The 26,071-nt window shown below is 32.2% G+C and overlaps 2 protein-coding genes across 11 annotated transcripts in view; one reads left to right on the top strand and one right to left on the bottom strand.

Annotated features, from left to right (window-relative positions):
* LOC124354769 (threonine--tRNA ligase 1, cytoplasmic-like) overlaps positions 1-26,071 on the bottom strand; it is a 62,562-nt gene that overhangs the window by 16,597 nt on the left and 19,894 nt on the right. For 7 of the 9 annotated variants that reach the window (XM_046805458.1, XM_046805459.1, XM_046805465.1 and 4 more), the window contains 7 exons: positions 17,515-17,601; positions 11,519-11,673; positions 11,047-11,162; positions 9,494-9,627; positions 7,845-7,958; positions 6,765-6,908; positions 5,376-5,522 (listed from right to left, as the gene is read on the bottom strand). In XM_046805458.1, the coding sequence (XP_046661414.1) occupies positions 5,376-5,522; positions 6,765-6,908; positions 7,845-7,958; positions 9,494-9,627; positions 11,047-11,162; positions 11,519-11,673; positions 17,515-17,601 (897 nt within the window). Of the gene's footprint in view, positions 1-5,375; positions 5,523-6,764; positions 6,909-7,844; positions 7,959-9,493; positions 9,628-11,046; positions 11,163-11,518; positions 11,674-17,514; positions 17,602-19,169; positions 19,322-21,441; positions 21,922-26,071 lie in introns of those variants that run through there. The other 2 variants (XM_046805457.1, XM_046805463.1) reach the window with 2 other exon arrangements.
* Positions 22,253-26,071, top strand: part of LOC124354771 (cilia- and flagella-associated protein 161-like) — a 77,339-nt gene continuing 73,520 nt past the window's right edge. The window contains exon 1 of one of the 2 annotated variants that reach the window (XM_046805469.1): positions 22,253-22,355. The gene's annotated coding sequence lies outside the window, so the exon portion shown is untranslated. The remainder of the gene's footprint in view (positions 22,356-26,071) is intronic. The other variant, XM_046805468.1, reaches the window with a different exon arrangement.

Below are 26,071 nucleotides of genomic sequence, written 5' to 3'. Positions count from 1 at the left end.
AGGATCTTCCCGGGGGGGGGGGTTAAGAGATTTGGTGACTGGTAAAATTCGGACATGAGGTCAAGGCAGGAAATTCCCTGGGGGGGTTTAATGTTACCAGGGGCGTTAACACATCAGGGGGGTTTGGGAATGTACAGGAGGTTATACAGGTGTCATACCAGGAAATCCCGGGGGGGAGGGGGGGGGGTTAATATTACCGGGGAGCGAGTTAATGGACACACATTTGGGCCCTTTTTTAGAGGTATTGTGTCTGTGAACATAATAAATATTCCTCTGTCCCTATCTACTATTGACGCTTAGCTAACGCTCAGCCAACTCCGAAGTCACTGAACCTTTTCTGTAGATCACGTGATTTTCCTAAATCCCGTTTAAAATTTGTTTGAGTTACGACCAACCGTGTTAGCCCGCTATCAAAGCCCCCGCGAATGTTAAATTTTTAGGCGAAAATGTCCCAATATTTTTCACTTAATCGCGTTTTGCGGTCAAACTAAGGGAAATATAGTAAAAAGTCACTGGACCTTTTTTTGTAGGTCATCTTATTTCCTAAATAAAAACCGTTAGTCTTATTTTGGACCTCCGACCAATGGTTTCGCCGCTATCGACCACCCAGAAAAACCAAAAGGTTTCGCGTAAAAGTTACAACAAATTGCTAATCACGTTTTTTTTCGCCCAAACCAATCGAGATAGGGCAAAAGATTACTGGAGAAGTCACTAGACGCCGGAACAGAGTAATCCGGATGGAGCAGACAAGTGGAATTGTACCAAGATCTGGAGAGACACGGGAAATTACTGGAGGACACGGATAGAGCAAGCTGGATCGGAAGCCACATAGACCCCCGACCCTATCCGCCCCCACTTCGTGTTCCCCCAGATTGCGCAAAAGATTACTGGAGCTCTCTCCTCTACACTTTATCTGCACTTCTACATCCCATACCCCCCATAGCGCAATTTGCAGCAAAAATAATTTGATGGGTCAATCAGATTTTGAGGCTACGACCAACGGTAAATCGGCCGCTATCGGATTGCCTTAAAGAAACATTATTTTTTATCGAAAAAAAACACTCTGAATTTCAAATGTATTATCTAGCGTTTTGTCGCTTAACCCAATGGAAGATAGAGCAAAAAGTCATTAGACCTTTTTTATTGTAGTTCACTTCATTTCCCTGACCATCCCGATATTTTCCGTCGCCAATCCGATGCTAGCTCCATCGGTTCGCCAGGGCCCTCATATCGGGGCTTACAAAAAATTGCCTGCAAGGGGTGAAGAATGCGCGATTTTTTGGGAATTTCTTATTGAGGGGTTGAAAATGAAAAATTCTCACTTTTTCGGGATTTTTCCTGGTGGTTACAGCGCCCTGGAAAGCTATCTGTGTACCAACTTTCAAGTCTCTAACTCATCTGGAAGTAGGTTAGTATTAGTAAATACGTGAGTGAGTGAGTCAGTCTCAGTCAGTCAGTTTACACATGCGGTTGTCCATATATATTAGACTCGCCATTCGGCTCGCTGGGGATATCGCCCCCAGGCCCCCCAAGTAAACGCTTGCAAATTCGGGGATAAGGCGGAATTCGGTGACTGGTTAAGTCCGACATTAAGTAAATGACAAGGGATTTAAAAATTGACCTTTTTCATAGATTTTTTTCCGGATTCGTAAAAAAGCTTTTGACTTTGAGGGCATTTTGCGGTTAATAACGTTAGAGATACAGACAAAAAGTGTCTGTGACCTTTCTTGTTGGAAATTTAATTTTGTCTTTCGATTGTGCCCTCAGATCTGATCTACGACCTATGGTTTAGCCCAGAAATGAGCTCGGGAGAAAAGTCTGCACGGGTCATGCTATCTTGAATTGGTTTAGTATACAACATAATAAAAACGACCTCAAGCCAGTATTTTAAGTCGAAACAGGGGGTTTAATATCACCAGGAGGACTAATCTAGTCAAGGCGAGAAATTCCCTGGGGTGGGTGATTAATGTTAAGGAGGTTAAGACAAGAGGGGGTTTAATTTCGTCAGGATATTGTCTGGTCATATGAACAAATTCCCAGGGGGGTTAACGTTACCGGGGGATAAGTCCTCCAGGGGGTTATCTGGTCATACAGGATCTTCCCAGGGGGGGGGTTAAGAGATTTGGTGACTGGTAAAATTCGGACATGAGGGTCATGTGGCAGGAAATTCCCTGGGAGGGGGTTTAATGTTACCAGGGGGGTTAACACATCAGGGGGTTGAATGTATACAGGAGGTTATCAGGTCATACAGGAAATTCCCCGGGGGGGGGGGTTAATAATTACACGGGGGTTAATGACACACTGTGGCCTTTTTTAGAGGGTATTGTGTCTGTGAACATAATAAAATATTCCTCTGTTCCCTATCTACTATTGACGCTTAGCTAACGCACAGCCAACTCCCGAAGTCACTGAACCTTTTCTGTAGATCACGTGATTTCCTAAATCCCGTTTAAAATTTGTTTTTGAGTTACGACCAACCGTTTAGCCGCTATCAAGCCCGGAATGTAAATTTTTTAGGCGAAAATGTCCAATCATTTTCACTTAATCGCGTTTTGCGGTCAAACTAAGGGAAATATATAGTAAAAAGTCACTGGACCCTTTTTTTGTAGGTCATCTTATTTCCTAAATAAAACGTTAGTCTTATTTTGACCTTCCGAACCAATGGATTCGTCACGCTATCGGAACCCCAAAAACAAAAGTTTCGCGTAAAAGTTACAACAAAATTGTACATAAAAATCACGTTTTGTCGGTTCCGGCCAACACCAATCGAGATCGAGGGCAAAAGATTACTGGACCTTTATCTGTAGATCGCGCAATTTGCTAATTTGATGGGTCCAATCAGATTGAGCTTACGACCAACGGTTCCGGCCGCTATCGGGCTTGAAACATAATTTTTTAATCGAAAAAAATCTCTGGAATTTCAAATGTTCGAGTCGCGTTTTGTCGCTTTAACCACATGGAAGATAGAGCAAAAAAGTCATTAGAAACTTTTTTGTAGTTCACTTCATTCCTGACCAATGATATTTTTCCCGTCAGAATCCGAGCTAGCTCCAACGGTTTCGCCAACCGCTATCGTGGCTTACAAAAATGCCTGCAGGGGTGAAGAATGCGGCGATTTTTTGGGAATTTTTTGAGGGGGTTGAAAATGAAAAATTCTCACTTTTCGGGATTTTCCTGGTAGTGGTTACACGTGGAAAGCTATCTGTGATGTACCAAATTTCAAGTCTCTAACTCATCTGGAAGTAGGTTAGAATTAGTATACGTGAGTGAGTCAGTCAGTTACGGGCTTACAAAAAAATGGCTCTGCTGCAGGAGTGAAGAATGCTGCGATTTTTTGGGAATTTTTTGAGGGGTTGAAAATGAAAAAATAAATTCTCACTTTTCGGGATTTTCCTGGTGGTTACACGTGGAAAGCTATCTGTGTACCAAATTTCAAGTCTCTAACTCATCTGGAAGTAGGTTAGAATTAGTATACGTGAGTCAGTCAGTCAGTCAGTACACATGCGGTTGTATAATATAATTAGATATATATATATATGATATCATATATATATAACAATCTTGAGTCACGATGTATGTTGCCAATAAACTCCAAAACGACTGAACCAATTTCAATCAAATTTCAACCATGTATCCGTAATTTAGCCTAAACTTAGAAGTTAGGTTAGTTATTATCTGAATTATTCGCTTATGTCGTGAATATAAACGAATAAAATGAAGAAAAGTTTTCAAAGAGCTGCCCTGCACATTATAACCTGCAATTACGAGATAGATACGTAATATTAAACAGTGAAACACTATTTGGAGGCGCTAAGTTTATGATGTATAAATTGTCTCTAAACTAAATTTTTGGTTGAACTTAAAGGTTGAGTGGTAAACCACTTTGTAATAAAATACATTATGCATGTTTACAATACATTTTTGACAATTATTTCTTGATCGTGACATCAAGGTAAAAATCTACATCGGGGTTGGAAATATAATTTACTTCAACCAGAAATGCTCATTACGCAGGGCAAAACTTACGAATAAGCGTGCGAAGCGCGGGAAACAGCTAGTATATATATATATATATATAGAAGTGTTAATGAATAAATAAAAGCAATAAAACCAATGAATGAGTCAACGTCGCACGCCCGGGTCCTAGTGTTGACCTTGGCCACCCGCCCCGAACGAGCGCCAAACACACACCGCGCCGCGCAAAAAAACTTTTTTCTTTTGTGTACTTTAAAATTTATGCGCCCCCTAAAAATATTGCGCCCTATGGGACCTGGGCCTAGTGGGCCTATAGGGAAATGCGGCACTGTTTTTAGCAAAAATGTTTGTCTTGTAGCACTTATTAATAGCACTGGCGTTCCGAAAGATTACATTAATACTTATCTATAAACAGTCTGCAGTTATATATTACTTTAGCCTCCAGAACCAATACTTAAATCAATACATATACTGATGTAAATATTATATATATTTTTTTAAATATTTAAAACCTCAATAATTAGACGATTTTTGTAAATAGGTTTTATTAAAAGCAGTATAGTTAGAAAATAAAATTTTTAATTTATTGTTAAGTATACAAAAAACAAAGTCTTCACTCAGTTTAAAATACAAAATAAAATAAAATAGTATGGTTAATTTTATAAAAAAAATTACTTTTAACATTAGTTTAACTTTAAAACACTAATTAGTCCCTACCAACATCATTCAATCTGTAGCCTTCTTTGTTTTTTAAACACCAATGTTTAAACCTCATTGAAATGGACCTTTCTATTAGTACCTTCAATAGACATCATTAACAAATTGCTTAGATTGCTTATACTCAACCTTTTACGAATGTTCGACATTTCAAAACAAAATCTGACTATAACATGAAATCTCCAGTATTAGTTATAGGTGCCAAGATAAGACTTTTAGAAGTGTACAATGTGCGTTTTAATTCATAAATGTCAGCCACGGCACTGTAGTATCAGTATCATAACCTCTGTTATAACAACAAGCATGGGTGTTTGTTGAATATTACTATCGCATCAAAAAGTACAGGTAACCTAGTTTGAACATTGACCACATACTAATTGAGAACAAAACACGAGAGTAAAAATTAAAATGTAGCTGGTTTATTCCTGTGTCTAGAAATTAATCAAATTGTTTATAGACATTAAATATAGTTCCATGTTGTTAGGTAGCTTTGTACATATCTTGTATAAAACTTTGGTCTTATTAGGATTACAAGTTTTCAGGTTATGAATGTTCAAAATTACAGTTTTGGTTGAACAGGTGCCTTTTTTCATTTTTACAGACAGAAAAATAATAAAGAGTATGCTAATACAAGTAGCGTTGTCCATCACAAAAGGTGGATATGAGAGAATATAATGTATTACCCTTCCAAGCTTGCGGTGGTCCCTTTTAGCTGCTTCCTCCTGGAATTTTTCCCACTCCTTCATCTTTTTGTTGTCTGGGAATGCAATCCCATAAATTCTTTGGAGAGACTCAGCATCCGACTTGCCTTCCCAGTAGGTAGCCGAGTTCTTAAAAAAGTGAAAAACAGCTATGAAGAGGTTATTTTCAAAACAAATGTTAATAAATTGTATTATATATATAATCAGCAAGTGAGAGATCTGGGTTAGAGTCCCGGCGGAACAAGTACTTTTTTGTGATTCAATATTTAGTAAAATTACACACACACACACACACACACCTTTCAGACATAATATCAAAAAACTTAAAAAATTGGTAAAATAACACTTGAATTCTTCTTATGATTTGAGAATAATGTTTTGCTGGCACAGGCAATACAATTCATTAGTGAAGAAGAGTTTATATAAGGGATGTATACAAATATATGCCTCTAGTTAGCAGTTATAGGACAGAATTAATGAAAATGTGGTATTGTAAAAGTGATTTTAAAAAAGTAAATATTACAGTTAACACAATCATAATAAAAATTAAAACGCTTCTGCAGTATATGTTTAAAAGTTTTTATGCTCGCTTATCAACAGATTTCATTAAAAATTGCAATAGCAAAATAGTATGCATTTTGAAAATTTTTATAACTAAAAACAGGTTTTTTTATTTGACTTTTATAATTTTTTCAGGTGCCATTTTGTTAATATTAAAGTAAATTACACCATTATTTTTTTTCCCTCTTATTTATTTAAACTAACAGCAGAACCAATTGAGAGTTACATTTGAAAATATATGTAAACTTTAGTAGGTACTGTAATTACTACGCTATAGAATAAAAATATTTTATGATAATTTTGTTCTAATCATAAAAAGTATTTTAAATTGTTTATTAGTTGTAGAAAATGTGTGTCTGTTATATACATAAATTATATAAGTTATTCTTATGAAGCATTGGTTAAGAAAAAAACAATTTTTTGAAAAACCTCACAAAGAGAAGGCCTAAAATACTGAACTAGTGCGTCGGAGAATTCCTTTATCAGTTCTAGGGTTATTTATGTACATCATAGTGTTTACTGCTTAATTTTGAAAAAATTATATCAAATGTTCCTAGCTTTAAAGAATACAGAGATTTTTATACATTGTTAAGTCTGGCCAATTGTCCAAAACCGTAGGCTGGTTAGAAAAAACTCACTTGCTGGTTGTTGGTAAAATGAAATATACTGAGCATTAAAACTATAAAAGGTTTTAGTAAAATATCACAATATTCATTATTTGTTTTGATAATAGAATTCGGTTTTTGGTAAATCTTTAAATTTTAAAAGAAAAATTTACAAACTTGGTTCATCCAACAATATCTTATATACCTTAGTAATCTTGAAGGCCTTGACCTTGCCGGTGTGACGGATGTGAGGACCACGGCACAGATCTATAAGTGAGCCACAGCGGTACACAGTTGTGGTAGGGGTGGTCACCTTCTCTTTCAGGATACGCTGCTTGAACTCATTGTACTGTAAAACCAAAAGTAGTTGAAAGTGATTATTCAACATGACCGCAATCATTACAGTAGCTTCAATAATTACAACTTCCTGGATTTCTACCTGTACACATTGCCTTTTATAGCTACAACAAGGATTTTATTTTTATTTTTACATTAAGGATATGATTACCATTATTGGAAACATTTTTATTTTTCTGTTTGGAATTACTGTATTCTATTATTCTATTCTATTATTGTTTGCTTATCACTAGTCTTATCAGTGAGTGGAAATCATATTTCAAGGTCATTTAGCATTTTTTACATATATAAGTTTTTGCCTTTACTGAGCCAAGGACAATGACAGGAGTAGCAAAATTACAATATATTTTGTCTATTACATTTTTTTATATTTAATCACATTCATGAATTGTAGATAAAAAAAATCGGCCAAATAGTATCCGATATTTGTTTATAGTCTGACAAAGAAGTGCCAAATACATCTACTAAGCAAACTCAATGTGTCAACAGTTATCTCAAAACGATCCAAAAAATAATTTTCATTATTAAAACATCCATTTAATATTTAATCAGAAGAAATTTATAAGATTTGTGTTACAAGTCTTCTCACCTGATGATGGTATCTTTGATGTTGAAAGCCTAGTGAAATAAATTGAAAATTATTGAAGAATTGTGTATTTCTTTTACAAAAATAAAATAACCAATAAAGTTTGTCTTTTATATATTAATAATGTAATAATCATGTTTAACATGGTACTGAATGTGCAATGGACTTCAATATTGGTCTTAAAAGAAATATGTTACTAAAATTTTTGTTACATCCTAACATACAAAATTGCTCATTTGCAATACGACTACCAAAAACATTACACCCAAGTTAAAAAAAATTCATTTTATTACCATACAAAAAACTAGAAGATACAAAAAAACAGAAGAAAAGTTGTTTTACCTTAAACATCTCTAAGAGATCTTCCTTTTTCATCTCGAGTCGCTCAAATGGTTGTCTTTCTTTCACAATAGTCTTCATTATGTTTTCCACAACTGGAAAATCTATATTTGACACCTGTAAAATAGAGGAAATAGAAAATTGAAAATTTCAAGTAAAAGTGACTAGACTTTGTAATTAAATTGCACTTTGTATGCCACCTAACAGTACGTTTACCGAAATATGAACCCTACTTAACTCTTGTGTGAAATGCACATTATTCATCACACTGAAAAATTAGTGACTATAAAATGTGTGTTAAAAAGTGTACAATCTTATTTTCTATTATGGAAAGAAATTACTGGAGCGAGTTGTGGAATATAGATGCAGTCAAGTTCATGTTTTAGTGATAGTTTATGAAGGGGTTGACAAATTGCAGAAAAAAAGTAATTGCACTCTATTTGACTATTTATAGTGATGTAAAATCACTGGGAATTTAAAAATCAAGGACATATTCCTAGGGAATATTGCCGGCAATATTACCAAAATTCATAAATTCTTGGCAATTTATGATTAAATAGCAAGATAGCTCAAGAAACTATAAACTGATAGGTAAAAGCAGTAATTATATGGTTCAATTAAACGCAAAACCTAAAATGTATTTTTAAATAAAATTATAATTACATACAATTCTTGGGAATTTATAATTTTAAAAGCTAAATCACTTAAATTAATAGGGAAATGTGGTAATTGTGTGATCAAATGAAACAAACACTCTTACATTAAAAAATAAATATTACAACAAAAAAAACACCAAACATTGAATAAAACATCAGAAAAGTTCCACCTTTGTGGTCTAAGACAAAATATCCGCATGAAACCTAATTGTAATTAAATTAACCTTAAAGCTAAACCATGGTTTATGATCAACTTTATTAGCTTTTTTTTCTTCTAATACTTTTTTGTTTTTTATTTGTGCATTCCTACTTTCTATTTTAAATTATAAATAAAATATTCGTATATTGATTTAGATTTTTGGATCTGGATTTCCTTTAAAGAAATAAACACATTTCTTTGGTTTTCAGTGTGTTAAGGATCAAAGAATTAAGTAAATATTACATTAATTCCCTATTGTTAATTTATTAAAACATTAATGTAACTAAATAGTATGGCAATATTGACAGTCATTGGTCTAGCATTTACAAATTGTAAAGCTGAAATAACATAAAGGAACAATGAATTTATGAAAATACCTAGGTAGTTCTTGAATATTTTAGACCTAGGCTGCTTGAACAAGAGGTTCACAGAGAAATTACTTGTTAAAAAAATGCTTGGTATAAAATAATGGTATAGGAATCAAAATCCATTTAGTTCTATAAATTCCTAGGATGTTGTTTAATACAGGAAATTAATGCACGGAATGATAATTTTTGGATTAACATGTATCAACAGTCTACATCTAAAAACTTTTGGGAATCATCCTGGGCCAAAGAAATATTCCTGGCAATATTCTATTTTCTTAAGTTACCACCCACTGAGACTATTTCCAGCTCACATTCACTAAATATTTCACACATTACACTATAATGTACAGAGTTTACAGTTCATGTTAACAGTTTTTAAGCCTGCAAGAGAAGGAGGGGATTAAACATTACTCTCATAGATTGACGGACCTGTGTGTTAGGCATGTGCATGTCATAGTAGAAGCCAGATTCAATGGGGGGTCCATAGCATAGATAACCACCGTACATTCGCTCCATGGCCTCTCCCAGTATGTGAGCACTTGAGTGCCAGAAAACTTGCTCCGCTGAAACAGTAAAACAACAAAATTCTGTAACAGGAATATAACATGATTACAATTTATTAAAAGGGTCATCACAATAACTTTGAAACCAACAATCAATATTTTCTGTTTTGAGTAATTTTGGCACAAATTTAGGTTGGCAAAACTTATAATTCTAGCTTTAATTTTAAAATTTAATTGATCAGCAAGAAACCGGATCTGATAAACCAAAAGACCTGTTCCATCCCTTGTTTACTGTATGGTTTTTTGCATTGAGTTGCTACTTATAGGTAATGTAAGAAACATTTTGTGCATTACTAATCTGACATTTTGACATTCCTGAGGCAGCGAATGCTACTACCCCTCCTTCAAATTGGTAAGGGTTGGACTTTTTTTTCTTCTGCGTATAAAGCAAAAATGTGAATTCCTCGTATGACACACTTTATTTATAACTGTTATTTCTTTTCTCCAAAACTGAACCAAAATACTTAAAATTGAAAAGCATCAACCCCGCTTCATGTTCTTCACACAAACAGGATCAGCTAAGCTCTAACCACTAAATATGCTATTATTCACAGACATTGAATGACAATTAAAATTTCAGAATAATAAAACAAAGTCAAACAAAACCATTCGTAAATATCAGATATTTTAACTGCAAAATAGTTATTAGCAAGTTACTGAAAATAGTTACTGAGACCAAGATATAACAATTACAACAAGAACATCTGTTACAGCAGTTTTACATCTTTGTTTAAACAACTGAACATACTGACAAACACTCAAAGGGATAAACCAATCACGGTGTGTTACATCTCAGATATACTGTATTAAAAGTGATTCAATGTTCAATTGGAAAAGTATTTTTAATCTATATAAAACATAGTACTTACTTGGTAAAAAAATTAATGTAAAATATAAGGATTCCTACCATTCAGATTCAGATAATTCTTTATTCATAGGTATTACAGTCAATACATTGAATAGTGTCATTAACTTAAAAGTATTCAAAATTTCTTAAAATTAGGCTAATTTTACTTTATTGCATTTATAATTCCTTAAAAGAGTATAATACTTTGATTGTTAGGTAATCCTTAAGTATTTTTTTAAACTTATTGAATGATGGTTCAGCCTTAATATGTTCTGGAATTTTGTTAAAAAATTTAATTCCTGCATACTGAGGTTTCTTGCAAAAAAAAAACCACAAGTAGGTTTCTTGTCAATTACCACAAGTAGTTACGTTACATTTTACATGTGTTGTCACCTAAAAGACCATAGTCAAATCAATAGTCATTTTCTATTAGTTAAACATAAAACAAATATTTAGTTATTTAAATCTAATTTTAAATTAATGATTTTTCAAAATGAAATGTGTTAGGGAATTTTAAGGTTGGAAACCTTTTGAATATGTTACATAGAAAATTATAATGGATGATGTGGCACCTTCAGGATTGTCAAATTTAAGAAGTTCTAGCTTGCAGCTCTCCTCCAGAGGTCGTTCAAGATCCCACAACACATTGTTGACCTTGCAGCTCACGACGTTATCAGCGAGGCCAAAACTGTCACACAAGCAAGATATTAGTCCATAATCTAAGTCCAGAACCCAAGAGGCATTTACTTCGAAAATTTATTATAACTATGTTATTAGTTCCACTATTATGTCTCTAATGGTTAGTTGTGGTTATCTTCCAAACTCCGGTACCTAACTTTTTTGATCTGAGAGTAATTAACACATTTCAGAGGTGTTTCCTTCAGGCCGAAGAACGGGTATGTTAGATCATTAACCTGACTGCAGTGAGACTGGCAGTGATGACAAGATTATCAAGTTATCCCTTACTATTAAATCTCTTTGGGGGTGAAAAATACTTGAAGGCTGTGCTCTTTAACTTATTCAAACATAAGATTCAAAACTCACCTAATGCCCATAGCTATTTCATAAGGAGTGGTCCGCCAAGACTGAGCTGGCAACTCCTTGCCATCTGGCAAAGTGACAGTGATATCCTCTGGCACTTTCCTGGCCAACTCCTCAGCATACTGAACCTTCAGTCTGTCCCACATGATGATTCTGTCCTATGAAAATTTACACAAAGGTCTAACAGGCATTGATAGGGAACCACAGAAAATACAGTGTAAATTGATTTTAACTACTAATAATACTTTTATAAATCGACTTTCTGAAGAGTCACTCCTTGCCAGGAATCATTTAATTGCACCAGAAAAATTCCACTCCAACCTGATAATTGTTAAAATTTCTGATTACAATAAGGTCTTTACAGTTGACCAGTCTTGGATAACCCAATACATCTCTAGGTTTTCAAAAATATTCTATTTCAAATATATTATTACACGATAGAGAGAGGATGCAAGATGTTGCCAGAAAAAGGTTTAGAACCCTATTCATAACTTTGAGGTTTTTACAATAAAAGCTGTGACTTGTATATTTGTCAGTCAAAATTGCCAGATTTGTGTGCTAATTTGCTTTTGCACGATTAAAAATTCTCTGTGTCCAGATTAAGAAACAAAGCGGAACAAATGTTCCAATGCCTGTTTGAAATCTTAATTACCTACATTTTTACAAAACTGAAAAGAAAGTAACTTGATCAGCTAAACAATATCATAAACTTGGTCAAAATTAATTAGTACCACAATGCAATTCTAATAACATTGCAAATATTAAAGTAGTACATACTGAATTAAAGTTAGTAAAGGATGCAAAAATTTCGAAAGATGTTAAATGAGGAAAAACTAAAAACTGCAATGCTGCATACCAATCATATAGAATAATAGTAAATATGATAATCTAATGAACCTTAAAAAATAAAGCCTGGTATATTTAATACTTTTTTATTTAATATACTATAGATAATTATAAAACTAAACAAAAGTAATCAATCATGTAATACATTTCAACATAGTATAGTACTAAACAGTAACATGCCGCTTTGCATGTGATTTCCTATTGAATAACAGCTATGTCATAGGCATATTCTATAATAAACATTCCTCAAAATAAGTCATGGTCACTGGATGATATTCCAATCTTCTGATTCATTACAGAATAATTACATTTTAAGTTTAAAGAATTTGGAGTCCCGAGGTTGAAGAGTGAAACAGACAAATACCAATGAAATGCACAAATTTCTCTGTAACACTTCATAACATTCAGAACACCTCTAACAATTTCATTAACATTTGAACTATTTTAGGCCAGAGTGGAGGAATACTAAGTCTTTAGTAATTTTAGTGAAGGCACTTATGATGATATAATATGGTGGAGCCTTATGATAATTTTCTATCAGAAGTAGAAGTTTAAAGTACATATTATTTCAGTGTTCATCTGTTAAAAGATTTAAAGTTTATGAAAATGCCACTAGATCTTACTTCAGATTTAGTTCGTGGGGAAGCATTTCTAGTTCAAATAAATTGTATTGCACACACCATAGTAGAGTCTGCCTTGCTTCAAAGATAATATATGCATATTCAGTCTGAGAAGCCTTACGTAAGTTGAAGTGTATATTGCGGCATCTTCTTTCGGTCTAAGTTATTGCCGGCACCCTAGTAGCATTTTCATTATTGCCCGATCAAGGAAATATATACATATGTCGGTCTAAAAAGTCTACTTCAGTAAAAAAACATCTACTTCCATTCTTTGTTTCAAGTTTGTTTTTGACGATGGTTGGATTGTAAAGGAAACAGAATTTTCCCAGACATTTGCCATCGTTTAGTCATATAAAAAAATTAGTAACATACTGATTTTTATAGAGTGTTAATGTGATTTTTTGTATCACTCAATGATGGCAAATGTCCGGAAAAATCCTGTTTCCTACTTCCATTCATAATAATCTACTTCTGGTCTAATGTATTTCTGGCGACATATATGTTTGCCTTGTTGTTAAGATACATATGTTAGTCTGAAAGGTCTACACTGTTATAAACACTTTATAAACACTGTTATAAAACCAACCTTAATGAACAAAGCTGTGAATGTTTTCACATAAGGTACTTCAAACTGGTGGGCTTCCCTGACACTGTGTTATGGGATATTATTATTTTGTAGCTTACGGAAAACAAAGAAATAAACACAACATGCTTCAACGATCAATTCTTTCCCAGACTAAAGTCCCAAAAACAACAGGACTTCTATAAAGCAAAACCTTATAAACGACTATTTTGGACTGTTGCATGAAACTAATAAGGATTTCCCCTTTATACCAGAAGTAGATAAGAAGTAGGTAGGAGTTCCTCCTAGGCCACAAGACGCTCCTCAGTCCTATGTTTATATGTATATTTTCTTCATCAGGACAACAATGCCAACTCAACTATGGCACTGAAAATATTTTTGACTGAAAATAGATTAAAAGAGCCGGAAGTAGAAGCTTTTTCAATCATGTTGATAAAGTTCTTTCAAAATTATTCTCCAGTTTATATACAATGAGAAAATTAAAATATCTGTGTGATTTATAAAACTTTATACTTGATAAAACCTTTTTTATTTATTTTTCTTACATACGCTCTGTAATTAGTTCTGGCATATCTTTATATGGAGCGACAACTTCCAAAAATCTTGATTCAATTCTAAAAGTACAAATAAAGACAATAAGAATAATATTGAACCTAAAGCCACAAATCTCAGTAAAGGAAAAATTTATGGAACTACAGATTCTTACTGTTTATGGACTATATGTGTATGAAGTTATATTGTCAGTCAGGTGAAGAATTGGAGAGCAAATGCTTAATGGTACTAATCACCAGTATAAGACAAGACAGAGAGACGAATTGGCTACTCCTTCTCATCGATTGGCACTTTTTGAACAAAAACCACAATATGCTGGAATTAACTTTTACAGAAAATACCTGAAAATATAAAATCAGAAACTTCTTTTTCAAAATTTAAAAATAAACTAAAAATGTATTTAATAAATAAAACCCTTTATTCATTCAATTGACTATGAGCATAATGTACTGTACTCTATTTTAATTTAGTAAAAGATCATAAATACATGGTCTTAATTTGTAAGTTTTTGACACCATTCAATTGCATTCATGTAATACAGTATGAATAAAGAATATTTTTATTTGATTTTGACTAAAGCAGATTTCCGAGAGTTACACTCATTTATAGATGTTTTATCAGGGCGATAAGGCAAACTAAACAGTGAAACTTAAGTGAATTTAAACAGCTGGAAGAGGACACATTTGAATCGAAATAGGATTCTTAATCCTGTGTTTTTTTTCTTTGTCGGGTCAGCCAAATTCTACTATGGTACCGGAAATATCTTAAGTCAGGAACTATATGACAATATAGTATAGAAATAACTCCTTTTTCAAAGAAGTAGGTTTCTAAGACCAGTATATTTAGTATTTTCTTGAATCAGAAATCAGAAATGTATTGTCACGTAACATTAAGTCAAAGTCAAATTCTTTATTGCCATAAACACATTGTGTACATGTATGACATCGTCAATATTTAAACAGTGATACTAATAAATGTATTTAATAATTAGTACAATATAAAATGAACTCTTTTACATCATAGATACTTAATTCAATCAACAATGACTTAAGCTTAATTTTAAATTTATTGTCATCTAAGCATTTAATTTCCCTAGGTAACATATTATAAATTTTAATCCCCATTTCATATGTTGATTTAATGGTTGCTTGGTAATTGCATTGCCTGATTCTAAGCAAGTTTCTTTGTCTAGTATCATGATCATGAATTGAACTATTTGTAGGTAAAACATTTAAATTTATCCTAACATACAATAATAACTGTAGTATATACAATGATGTAACAGTCAGAATACCTAAATCTTTAAATAAAGGCTTACAGTGAGTCCTACAGCTAGCATTGCACATAATTCTTAAAACTCTCTTTTGCAAGATTAAAAGTTTTTTTATATTACTATCACAGCCCCAAACAATGATTCCATAAGATAAATGACTTTGTATGTATGCATAATATACTGACAATAATACATCTAGAGTTACATATTGTTTCAGTCTTCTAATCATAAAGGTACCTTTAGAAATCTTATTACAGACATTTACAATATGAGCCTCCCATTTAATATTTGACTGCAACAACACACCCCAAAAACTTAACATCATTGACATCAATAGAGTTACTCAAACTAAATTTAATACATTGAGTTTTATCTTTATTTAGACATAAACCATTGGCCGCAGTCCAATCCTCAGCTACAGAGTTAAAATGAGACATTATTTGATTTACTAGATTTATATTTGAACAACTAATTTGTATTGCTAAGTCATCTGCATACATAAAAGATGATACACAAACATTATTAAGGGCAGAGGGCAAGTCATTAATATAAACAATAAACATAGTTGGTCCTAATATTGACCCTTGTGGCACACCTGTAATTACTTCCAAGTATTGAGAGAAGCAACCATTATAAAACACTGATTGAAACCTATCAGATAAATATGAATGAACAAGTTTAACAGAATTACATAATTCTAGTAGATAAGATCTACAATTAACAGGTGACTTTTCAATATAATCTATTTAAAATATACTTATACTAAAAATATGTATAAACATAATTAATAATTCATTGATAAGTAATTGATATTAATCACACAAACCAATGTGTGTGTGTGTGTGTGTGTGTGTGTGTGTGTGTGTGTGTGTGTGTGTGTGTGTTAAATAAAGCTGGATGTAGCTACTCTTATCCTAAAATACAATAATTTACAAAACATAACACATTCTAAAATAATGAGTGATATACAGTGGAAATAATATTATTAATTAAAAAGTTTTGAAATAGTTTGGAAGGAAATTTAGGCCATTTAGAAAATAATTTTCTGAATAACATTCTTTCTCTATTAAGATATTTTTTAAATTTCATAGAGAACTTTTCTGGAGACAAAGAGGATAGAGATATTGGAATTTTATCGTAAAATTTTAGCTCTTTGTAATAAGGGGACATTTCAAATAATTTAGTTCTATAGATAATTAATTTGAACTAGAAATGCTCCTATACAACAAAACAGAATTAACTCTTGACACTCTTAGCCATGAACACATAAAATAATATCTACCTCATGTATGCCCACTTGTGTTTGAAAAATTTCATAGGAATCCATCATATTCAAAAGTGCTATTACCAAGTAGTATAAGGACTTGGATTTTGAAAATTACGTGTGAAGCTGCGGGTAACAGGTAGTGTATAAATATTCAAGTAAACTTTAAATTATATTTTTCAAATGCCCATATTTGGATCCATTCGTTTTACATAATTGTCATCAATATTAAGGCACTTAAAATATCTAACAATAATCTTTTGTATACTGTAGTCATAGAAAATTGCCATCTTATTCAACAGCAACTGCAACATGATCATTTTTACGCTATTGTCATTATTGCAGTGCTTACCTTCAAGATGCTTATTATGATGAAAAACATAATAGTAGTCACTGGACAATAAATTGGGGGTTTTGGGGAAAATCAAATTGTTCCTTACAAAATGCTGTGATGAGATCTTGAGTTTGTTTTGCTGCATGTGGGCGGACATTGTCATACAGCAAAACATGTTTCTTGATAGTTTAAACATTCAATAAAATTGTCATAGAGAACATTTGAAACTTGAGGAACTCCTCTCACAACGAAGAAATTTTGAAATGTCTGTTCATTTCCACTTTATCATTAACTTTCTATACCATCATTGATCATTGAGGGTTGTCCATTTCTTATCATGAACACTCTTTCGACCATCTTTTCATAATGTTTCAAATCACGCTCTGGGTAGTGAAAGAGGACATAGTTTTTAACTATTGATTATACTTACCTCTGTATTATCTTGTTAAATTTAAAGGGCTTTTATGACCTAATCTCTGACAGAGCAGAGTGAACTTGAATGTATATTTTTTAAATTATTATTTTACCTCTATATAAGAAGGCCATGGTGACAGCTCTGTGACTGGGGAAGGTCTCGACATGCCAGGTACTAGAGGCAACCTGAAGCTTTGGTTCTGCAACAAGAAACTTGTGTAAGTTGCAATTTTGTTTGTTCTTTCTTGCTATGTAAGTTAAGACGTTTACACGAGTGAGCCATTTATGAAGTGGAAATCAATGATTAAATCTACTATTATTGAAACAAAAACAAAAATCACTAAACCTAGTGTTATATTATTTTTCACTGCTTTATAAAAAAATCTAGTACGAACCGACTTTTGGTGTATTTTTTATTTATTTATTCCAATAATACCATTTAAAAGGCCATTAAAAACCAACAAAATGTTACCTAACATGCACTTTCTATACCAAAATAAAATGTTCCTGTACTGCTAATTGTAACCTAAAGTAAAAAATTACTTCAAAACACCATTTTACTATGGTGCTGCCAGGACAATTGTGTGTGATTTGGTATATATATTACATCATAAACTGTATCCGCATACAAATAAATACAATATTAATCCTTTGTGATCGGGAGGTCGTATATGTGGCCTCAACTTATTTCTCGTTTAGTTCGGATTTAGTCTCAGGTGGTTGATCTCTTAGATTGCCGAGGCACACACAGTGACCGGCAATATAGTGCCGGTCACTGCAATATAGTGGGCAGTACACATGGTGCCTAGCGAGCTGAATGGCAGTGAGGGTCACTACGCGTGGCACGCCAAACTGAAGGGCAGGACTTGATTATAAATCAATGGCCTGACTAATCTGAGGGAAAGAACATCCCATGGCCATCCGATGTGCCCTGGCTGAATGAGAGGATATACATATGAATTAGATGTTGATCGCAAAGGGTTAAAAAAACCTTGTCAACAGGGAAACACAAACAAAGAATTCACCCTGAGTCTTTAGCCAGTTTTAGGGTTAAATAATGTTCATACAAAATCAATATTACTTGAGAACCACAAATGATGACTAACACGTTTTCACTACAAAATTATTTGTTTACAGTGTTGTTATCCAATTTAAAGTATTACTGTGTAAGCCATACTATATTCAATCACTATATCACCTGGTAGAAGAAAATATGATCATAATTCACAGAGGCAAAACTCCTATATCAGAACCTATTGAATACTGATAATATGGTTAATAGACCATATATGTGCCAATTTTATACAGTACTTTTTAACTACATTAATTATAATAATTCTTATAAAAACATGAAATATTTTAAATCGTACATACAAAATAAAATTAATGTGCGTTTTTATTCTTACAAAAATAGAGCAAACAAATACTGCATGAAAAAGTTAATGATTAATTATCAATCACAAATTAACCATTCCACAAACTGAATATCATCAACTAGTCTACTGTACAAATATGTTAATTTGTAAAGATATCTCAGCCCATGAAAAATATTGAAAAATAGCAATATACAATATTTTCTTTAACATTAAAATTTAGTATAATTTTTTTTTATAGATCACAGAAATGTAATTTAAGCTGTAGGTTTTTAGTCAATATCACTGACTCATTTGTTAGATACAAATATAATAACAACACAAAAAAGCCAAATAAAATTTAAGACATTTGTGTTCAGAGTCAAAAGAAGATCAAGCATACCACTAAGAGGCACCTGTCTATGTTCCTCTTCCGAGCGCATTATTGGTTTAGCGTTAAGACAAACAAACATAACACAAACTACCAAAGCAACTAGTGTTGGACAAAACATCAAAAGCATGTTCAACAACCAAAAGCAACACAAAAACAGCTAAGCCTCAAACCACTACTGTGCAGTCTACATAACATTAAATGTAGAATGGACTAAAGATTCTTGCAAAAGATACAATCACTATCTTGATTGTTCTGTACTAGTGCTAGTTTTTAATTTCTATAAGATTGTTTCTTTGATAAGATACAACACCTACTCTGATCAAGACTACTATAATGTCTAAAATAGTTTGAGATAATAGATAATTAAGCATTATTTTTAACAATTATAAAATTTACAACTAAATCAATTTATTACCTTTTATTTTAAATGTTTCTAACTTTTACAACTAAGAATTATAATTTGGAATGAATCCAATTATTTAAGTCTTTCAACATCAAATTACTAACTAGAAATATCAACTACATAATATGTTAATGGAACTAAGTAATAAAGCTAATATAAGTAAAAGATGAATGTAATGAGTGTATGAGATATAGCTTTGTTACTGGTTAAGATCACTAGATTCTAGAAACATTAAAAATCATTAAACATTCAATCATTTGGGAATACTGGTGTTCAGAAACATTAATACTTTATAATGTGTTCGTAAGAGTAAGGTTACAGGACTCAAACAATGCTCAAAATAGTAAAAATGGCATTTGCTTTAATTTAAGGTTAAAATTAAAAATAAAGAAAACAAGGAATAATTAATTATTACCAGCACAGTAACTTAATGCAACTAAAAATGTGAAAATTACTCAATACCAGTTTCTGTTTAAATTGTTTATTCAGAATACATCCTCCTTGGTAATTGAAAGTTAGAATCGGCTGATAGTTTTTACACAGGAAAATTTAAACATACATTATAGGAACAGCTGGCTACTGCTTCCTTCCACAGGGTTCAAGCACTTAACACTAGCAGAAAAATCCTACTACATTCCGTGTACTTTCCTATTTTCTCCTAATTTATTTCAAAGTCTAAACTATTTCTTATAAAAATCGCAAATTATAACTAAACTACTATGAAAAATAAAAAACCTTGTTTACTGAAACAATTTGATACTATTCAGAAGATTCCAGCCTTGGTTGTAATTGTGGGTTCCAAAATTAAATTCCATTCCTTTTAATCATTGAAATATGGCCAGAACACATTTATAAAAGCTCATATTATCAAGGGAAAATATTATTGTGGTTGTCATGTGACAGAGAAAATCAAATCCCAATACATCCTACCTCAAACAATATCAAAGTCAAACCTATACGCCACTGAATTACAGGACAATACAATGGCAGTCAATTATTAAAGATAAAAAAAATTGAGATCAATATTATGGTAATTTTACTATATATTTTGTTTATTTAAAATCTGTGATAAGGTCAATTTGTAATAACATCAGTGTAACCCAAATATACCCCTGCATAAATCATGCTAGATTTAAAACATTGTTTATCGTGTACGGTTTTAGGACTAGGCTTAAATCTTGGAAATACTAGCAAAAAATAATTTGTATATATTGGAGATGAAAAACTTTAATCACACAGTGTCTTAAAGTAATGATGTAAGTAACAATGAGGAAAGCATGACTTTTTTCTACAATTTTTAAAACACAGAAATTTTAAAACTGAGCTGTAGTCAAATATATTAAAAAATAATCGTTTTTCATTGTATAATTATTAATGTAACATTGTTTTAATTTGTTCAGTATCAAAAACAATTAAAAGTTAGGGAGCACAAAACAAAATAAGGAAAACAGAAGGATAGTACAGACATAAACCCTAAAAAATGTGGTGTAAATATTTCCCAACACAATGGATCAAAAGCCGTGCACTACTAATACAGAGTTACTCGAAATAAAAGTGTAACATCATTTGTAAGATTAATTTCTTACTGAAATTACACAAACACGAATGTGGAATTATTCAAACATTTGTAGTGATAAACAACTTAATTATTCTGACAAAAAAACGAAAACAATCACACTGCACATATGCAATGCAGAATAGAATGCTGATATAGAATATCATTTATACTCTGGCATGTAAAAAATAACTGATATTAAATGTTTTGAAAATTAAACATGTTATGGATAAAATTAAAGTTTTTTATAAACAAGAAATTGAATTATTACTCCATAGATTATTAACTAAGCAGACTTAATTAAATAAGATTTAATTAATTTGAGTTCATCAATACCATTAGGCTATCACTGATAGTAGCTTGAGAAAAATAAGTTGGAAGAGAAAACTGTCTTTGGATCAAAGATGATTTTGTTATTCCCTGTGCTGGCTGGACCTGATCTGCCCAACGGACAGTCTTTGGTGGAAGTTTTGGAGACAATTCAGCTTTCGGCAAGGACAGTAGCTTCCGACAATCAAAAACTTGGTGTTTCAGTTCACCAATTTCTTTCCTCAGTTTGGCACAGAGTGTCTTCATTTCTCGCACTTCCCTCACACAAACGTTGACTTGCAACGTTTTATTATGCATCATTGAAAACACATCATCTATTTTACTCTTGTTATAAGCAACACTATCACTCGCACTTCTCTGATTGTCTAATATCTGTTCCAAAGAAGTCAAAATGGAGACAAACTTATCACCAGCGATCTCCATAACATGTGTGGAACACAGTCACCATGCAAAGCAACAACAGTCAGTAAGTAGTAAAGACTAATTTTCTCTTTACAGTGTTATCTAAAAGCTCATTTTGCCTCTTCACAGACACAAATCGTTAAGATAACGGATCAATAAGCTTTCAAGGGTCAAATCATTTGCAACAGACTTGGTACTTGACAAAACATATGTTAATACTCTAAAAATTAATATACAATCATTTTATTCACACTATATTTTAGAAAGAATGTCCTATTCATGAGAGAATTAAATGACAATATCACTGTTCAGAAAGGAAACTACTGATCAAGTTATCAAACCCCAGCAGCAGCTGGTTGATGATAAAAATTCACTGATAACAGTTTATTAGTTTATCTCCAAACTTCATAACAGTGGAGCATTTTTAGTGAGAGGTCTGACTTGTTTTTATACAGATAAAGCAATGGTAGTTATATAATATTTACACTTCATTACACATTGCAAGCACATACATCAATGTAAGTATTGAATAAAGTATAATTGTGTTTCATGTACTTGACTTCACAATAACTGAACTGCTTACTTAAGTATCAGTACTGAGGAACATATACACAAAGCCATTTAATAATTAACAGCATGTTAAAAAACTTAAATAATAAAATTACCAAGTTTCACTCATAAATATGTTTTTTTATCTAATATCTTGTTTGTTCAAGTACAACTTTCAAGTATTCTTATTAAACTACACTAAAAGTGTTTCTCATACTAAAGAGTATGTTTTAAAAACTGTGCAATAAATGTAGTATGTTAACTGAAAAACTTTTATATTATCATTAAAACATATTTTATTTATAAGTAAATATCACACTTTTTAAACTATTTAGACAAAAGCAATGATACATTGTTACCAAATAAAATTACTTCAAGTTATGTCATTGTTTTAATTGATTAAACAGTTTTATATAAATATGAGCGGCACATATCTCTAGAATGTTAATTCTTGTGAATCTTTTCAATACCAAAAATTTAAAATTCTATTAAAACTGTTTATACGAAAAGGATAAAGCCCTTTAATGTATACACTTTGATAGTTATAATTTTTGCCACATTTTTTCTCGAGCTCATTTTATATATAGAAATTTTATGGCACATATTTTGGTAAATACCTTATTATAAATTTATTTAGGAAATACCAACAATTATTTTTTTATAAAAAAGAAATACAAATAAATGGGTTACCATAAAAAATTCTCTCTCATTACTATTTACTACTAAAATAGTAATATACTTCTACAAGACTTAAGTTTTTGGTGATCTTAAAATTTTTTTGAATGTTGACTATATATCATTTAGTGGTCATGCAACACAATTTTATTTTTCATTACATTTCATACTATATTTCATGTTAAGGTATGAACCTTAGACAATAGGCATATTTAAGGTCCGTTTCATTATCGTGTTTAGAGCAATTCTGCTGACCAGATGAGCTTTATTACAGATAAAGATGTTTGTTGGGTGAAAAATGATTTTAGCACAGAGAGCAAGCTATCCTTTGTTTTTGTTGGAGTAACATAGTGCACAATTATTTATAAATTTTAGTATAGCATTTTTTATTTTCATGTTACAGGCTAATTTATTATTTATATAAATATATGGCACTGTTTTGCTATATTGATTTATGATTTTCTTGACAGGAACCACAAAATTCAAAAGTTGTAACTTTTAAACAAATACTTACTTAACTTTTTAACCCTTTGAAGAAGTATTTATTGAGGCCTCTGCAGTTTTGGTAGTAGCAAATTAATTGGGCAAAAATGCACAACTTTGGTTAAACCTTTTTAACACAAAATCCATAAAAAGGTAGAGCATCACTTTTTACTACTACCTTTACAGTAAAATCTTCATTGAATATAATGTATTTAATTGAAATACAAATATTCATTCATATATTGAAATTTGTTGGACATTTACTCAAACTTCTTGCTTTCTAGGAAATTTATTATATTCACTGTACACAAAATTACTTTACAACTCATTAAACATACTGTACAATTAGAAAATAATCCAAATAACCTTTATCTTGACGTTAAGTTTTTTATCTTCGGACAAACGGTTTTAAGCATGGGAAATAATTGTCTTCCACACTTCCATCAATATTACTGATAACAGAATTGCACTTAAAATCACACTATAATAATAAAGCAACAGAATCTCGCAGTATTTTACACCCATTATGATCAATTTCATAACTAAATAAAAAAAACAACGCATAAAAACTTACATTCAGCAGCTGACAAACGAAAACAATGACAAAACGTTCCAAAAAGGCGGTGGTCAATTCAAGTAACGGAATGTATTATCTTATTAGTAAAGGAACCCGTAAAGACCATGGCAACAATATCTGTGGGATATTTCCAGAACTAGAACGATCCATTATAATACAGAGCGGCAAGAAATTAATCATGTAACAAGTGCGGGTGTCTTCCCCAATGGATTATTCTGTGCAAAACAATTTTCTTTTCTGTCATAACATATTCAAATTCTTTATTTGATGCTAAAAATACCATTTTTATAAAAAAGGACATATTTGAGTAAACACAAATCCTCGTATATATAAATTTTACAAACTGAATAAAATCTCGGAGTAGACAGTAATAGTGATTAAAGAATCTATTGCGTTGAACGGTTAATAAGAAAAAACACATTCTCATTTCACTTTGCCACCAATATTTGACACATTGACTGCGGCAGGCTCCTTTAGGTGCAGGAGCACATTGTAAGTAGTCAAGCTCACTCAGTATAGACCAGCAGTGAAAGTGTTACCTACATGTAATATAGTTAGACAGTTGTTGCACAGCAGTTTAACATGTTGACAGTGGGAGATGTCTTATGGCACAGAAACATATTGAGCGTAGTCAGTTTTATTAAGACCAGCAGCGAAGTTGTTAAACGGATATTAGGCAAGAATGATTGAGGACAGGTGCTGTTATTATAATATCAATGAGTAAGAATCACAGTTTTGTTTGTTTATACTCCCACAAGGGAGAGGTGTCCGGCCAACCTTTGGCCTTACACCAAGGCCTTCCCAGGAGTCCTCCAAAACAAGATGGCGGACGCTTAACAACGACAGTGAAGTGCTCCCCTATTATGTGAAGTTTTTTAGTGGGTAAAACAACAGAAACTCTACTAAACAACTCACCTTGCAACCACACAACTGTAAGTCTCACTATTATTAACAAACACAAAAGAAACAACAACTGCAAGATAAGATTTTGAATTAAACATACTGCCACCCAGTTGGTTTAATTTTGATCATTGGACACCATATCAACTTCATAACTACTAATCTTGACACTTGAAACATTATGGTTCTTAATACAAGAAAAGGATCTTAATTTTTCAGAATAAAGGGACTAACATTAATATATTTCTATTACATGAAGAATTGATTACTTTTTAACATTGACAACTAATAACCACCAAGTGTGACGTCACAGCCAACTCATTGCTGTTAACACATCAACTTCCAACACTACACCAGCCAGGTGGCGGACAAACAGACAGCAGAGCAAGTGTGTCAGGCAGCCGGGAGCACTAACCTCAGCTGCTGACACTGCGTCTGCTGGTAACTGACCTTAGACATCTGCTTGCTATTCATTGCACTGCCACTAATTTAAACCGTGAATATTTTTATGTTCTGCTACAGTTCCTCATACTTACATTAATTATTCTTACCATTACTTAATTTCATTAACTCATTAAATAGTCTTTCATTTCACAGAATACAATGCCCACAAAGTATCCATGTGGTAATTGTGGTATTGGAGTCAGATTTTCCGGCATAAAATGTACTGGTCTCTGTAAAAAATGGTATCATGCAGGATGTCAGAATATCATAGAAAAGGAACTCAAAAAGTGGTCAACTCAAGAAATTGGAATATGGCGATGCACAAACTGTTTGGCAGACAAACATTCACACCTATTGACCCAAGAATTGACTGACTCACTTTCCCTAAATAGCTCAGACACCATTGAAGATCTGAAAAATAGTCTTATTGAAAATAATTTACTAGATAACCCAAGCAGTCAAGAAGACAAACTGGAAATGGCTGCAAAAATAGGGTCTGCGTTAGTAGAGGAAAATGAGCTCTTAAAAAACGAAATACTCAATCTAAGGACAAAACTAAGTATTATGGAGGACAAATTTGAGGAACTTGAGAATGAAGATAAGAAA

The sequence above is a fragment of the Homalodisca vitripennis genome, chromosome 2 (assembly GCF_021130785.1).
Source record: "Homalodisca vitripennis isolate AUS2020 chromosome 2, UT_GWSS_2.1, whole genome shotgun sequence".
NCBI classification, from domain to species: Eukaryota; Metazoa; Arthropoda; class Insecta; order Hemiptera; family Cicadellidae; genus Homalodisca; species Homalodisca vitripennis.
The sequence above is the reverse complement of the archived record's forward strand: the minus strand, read 5'-3'. Positions and strand labels throughout refer to the sequence as shown.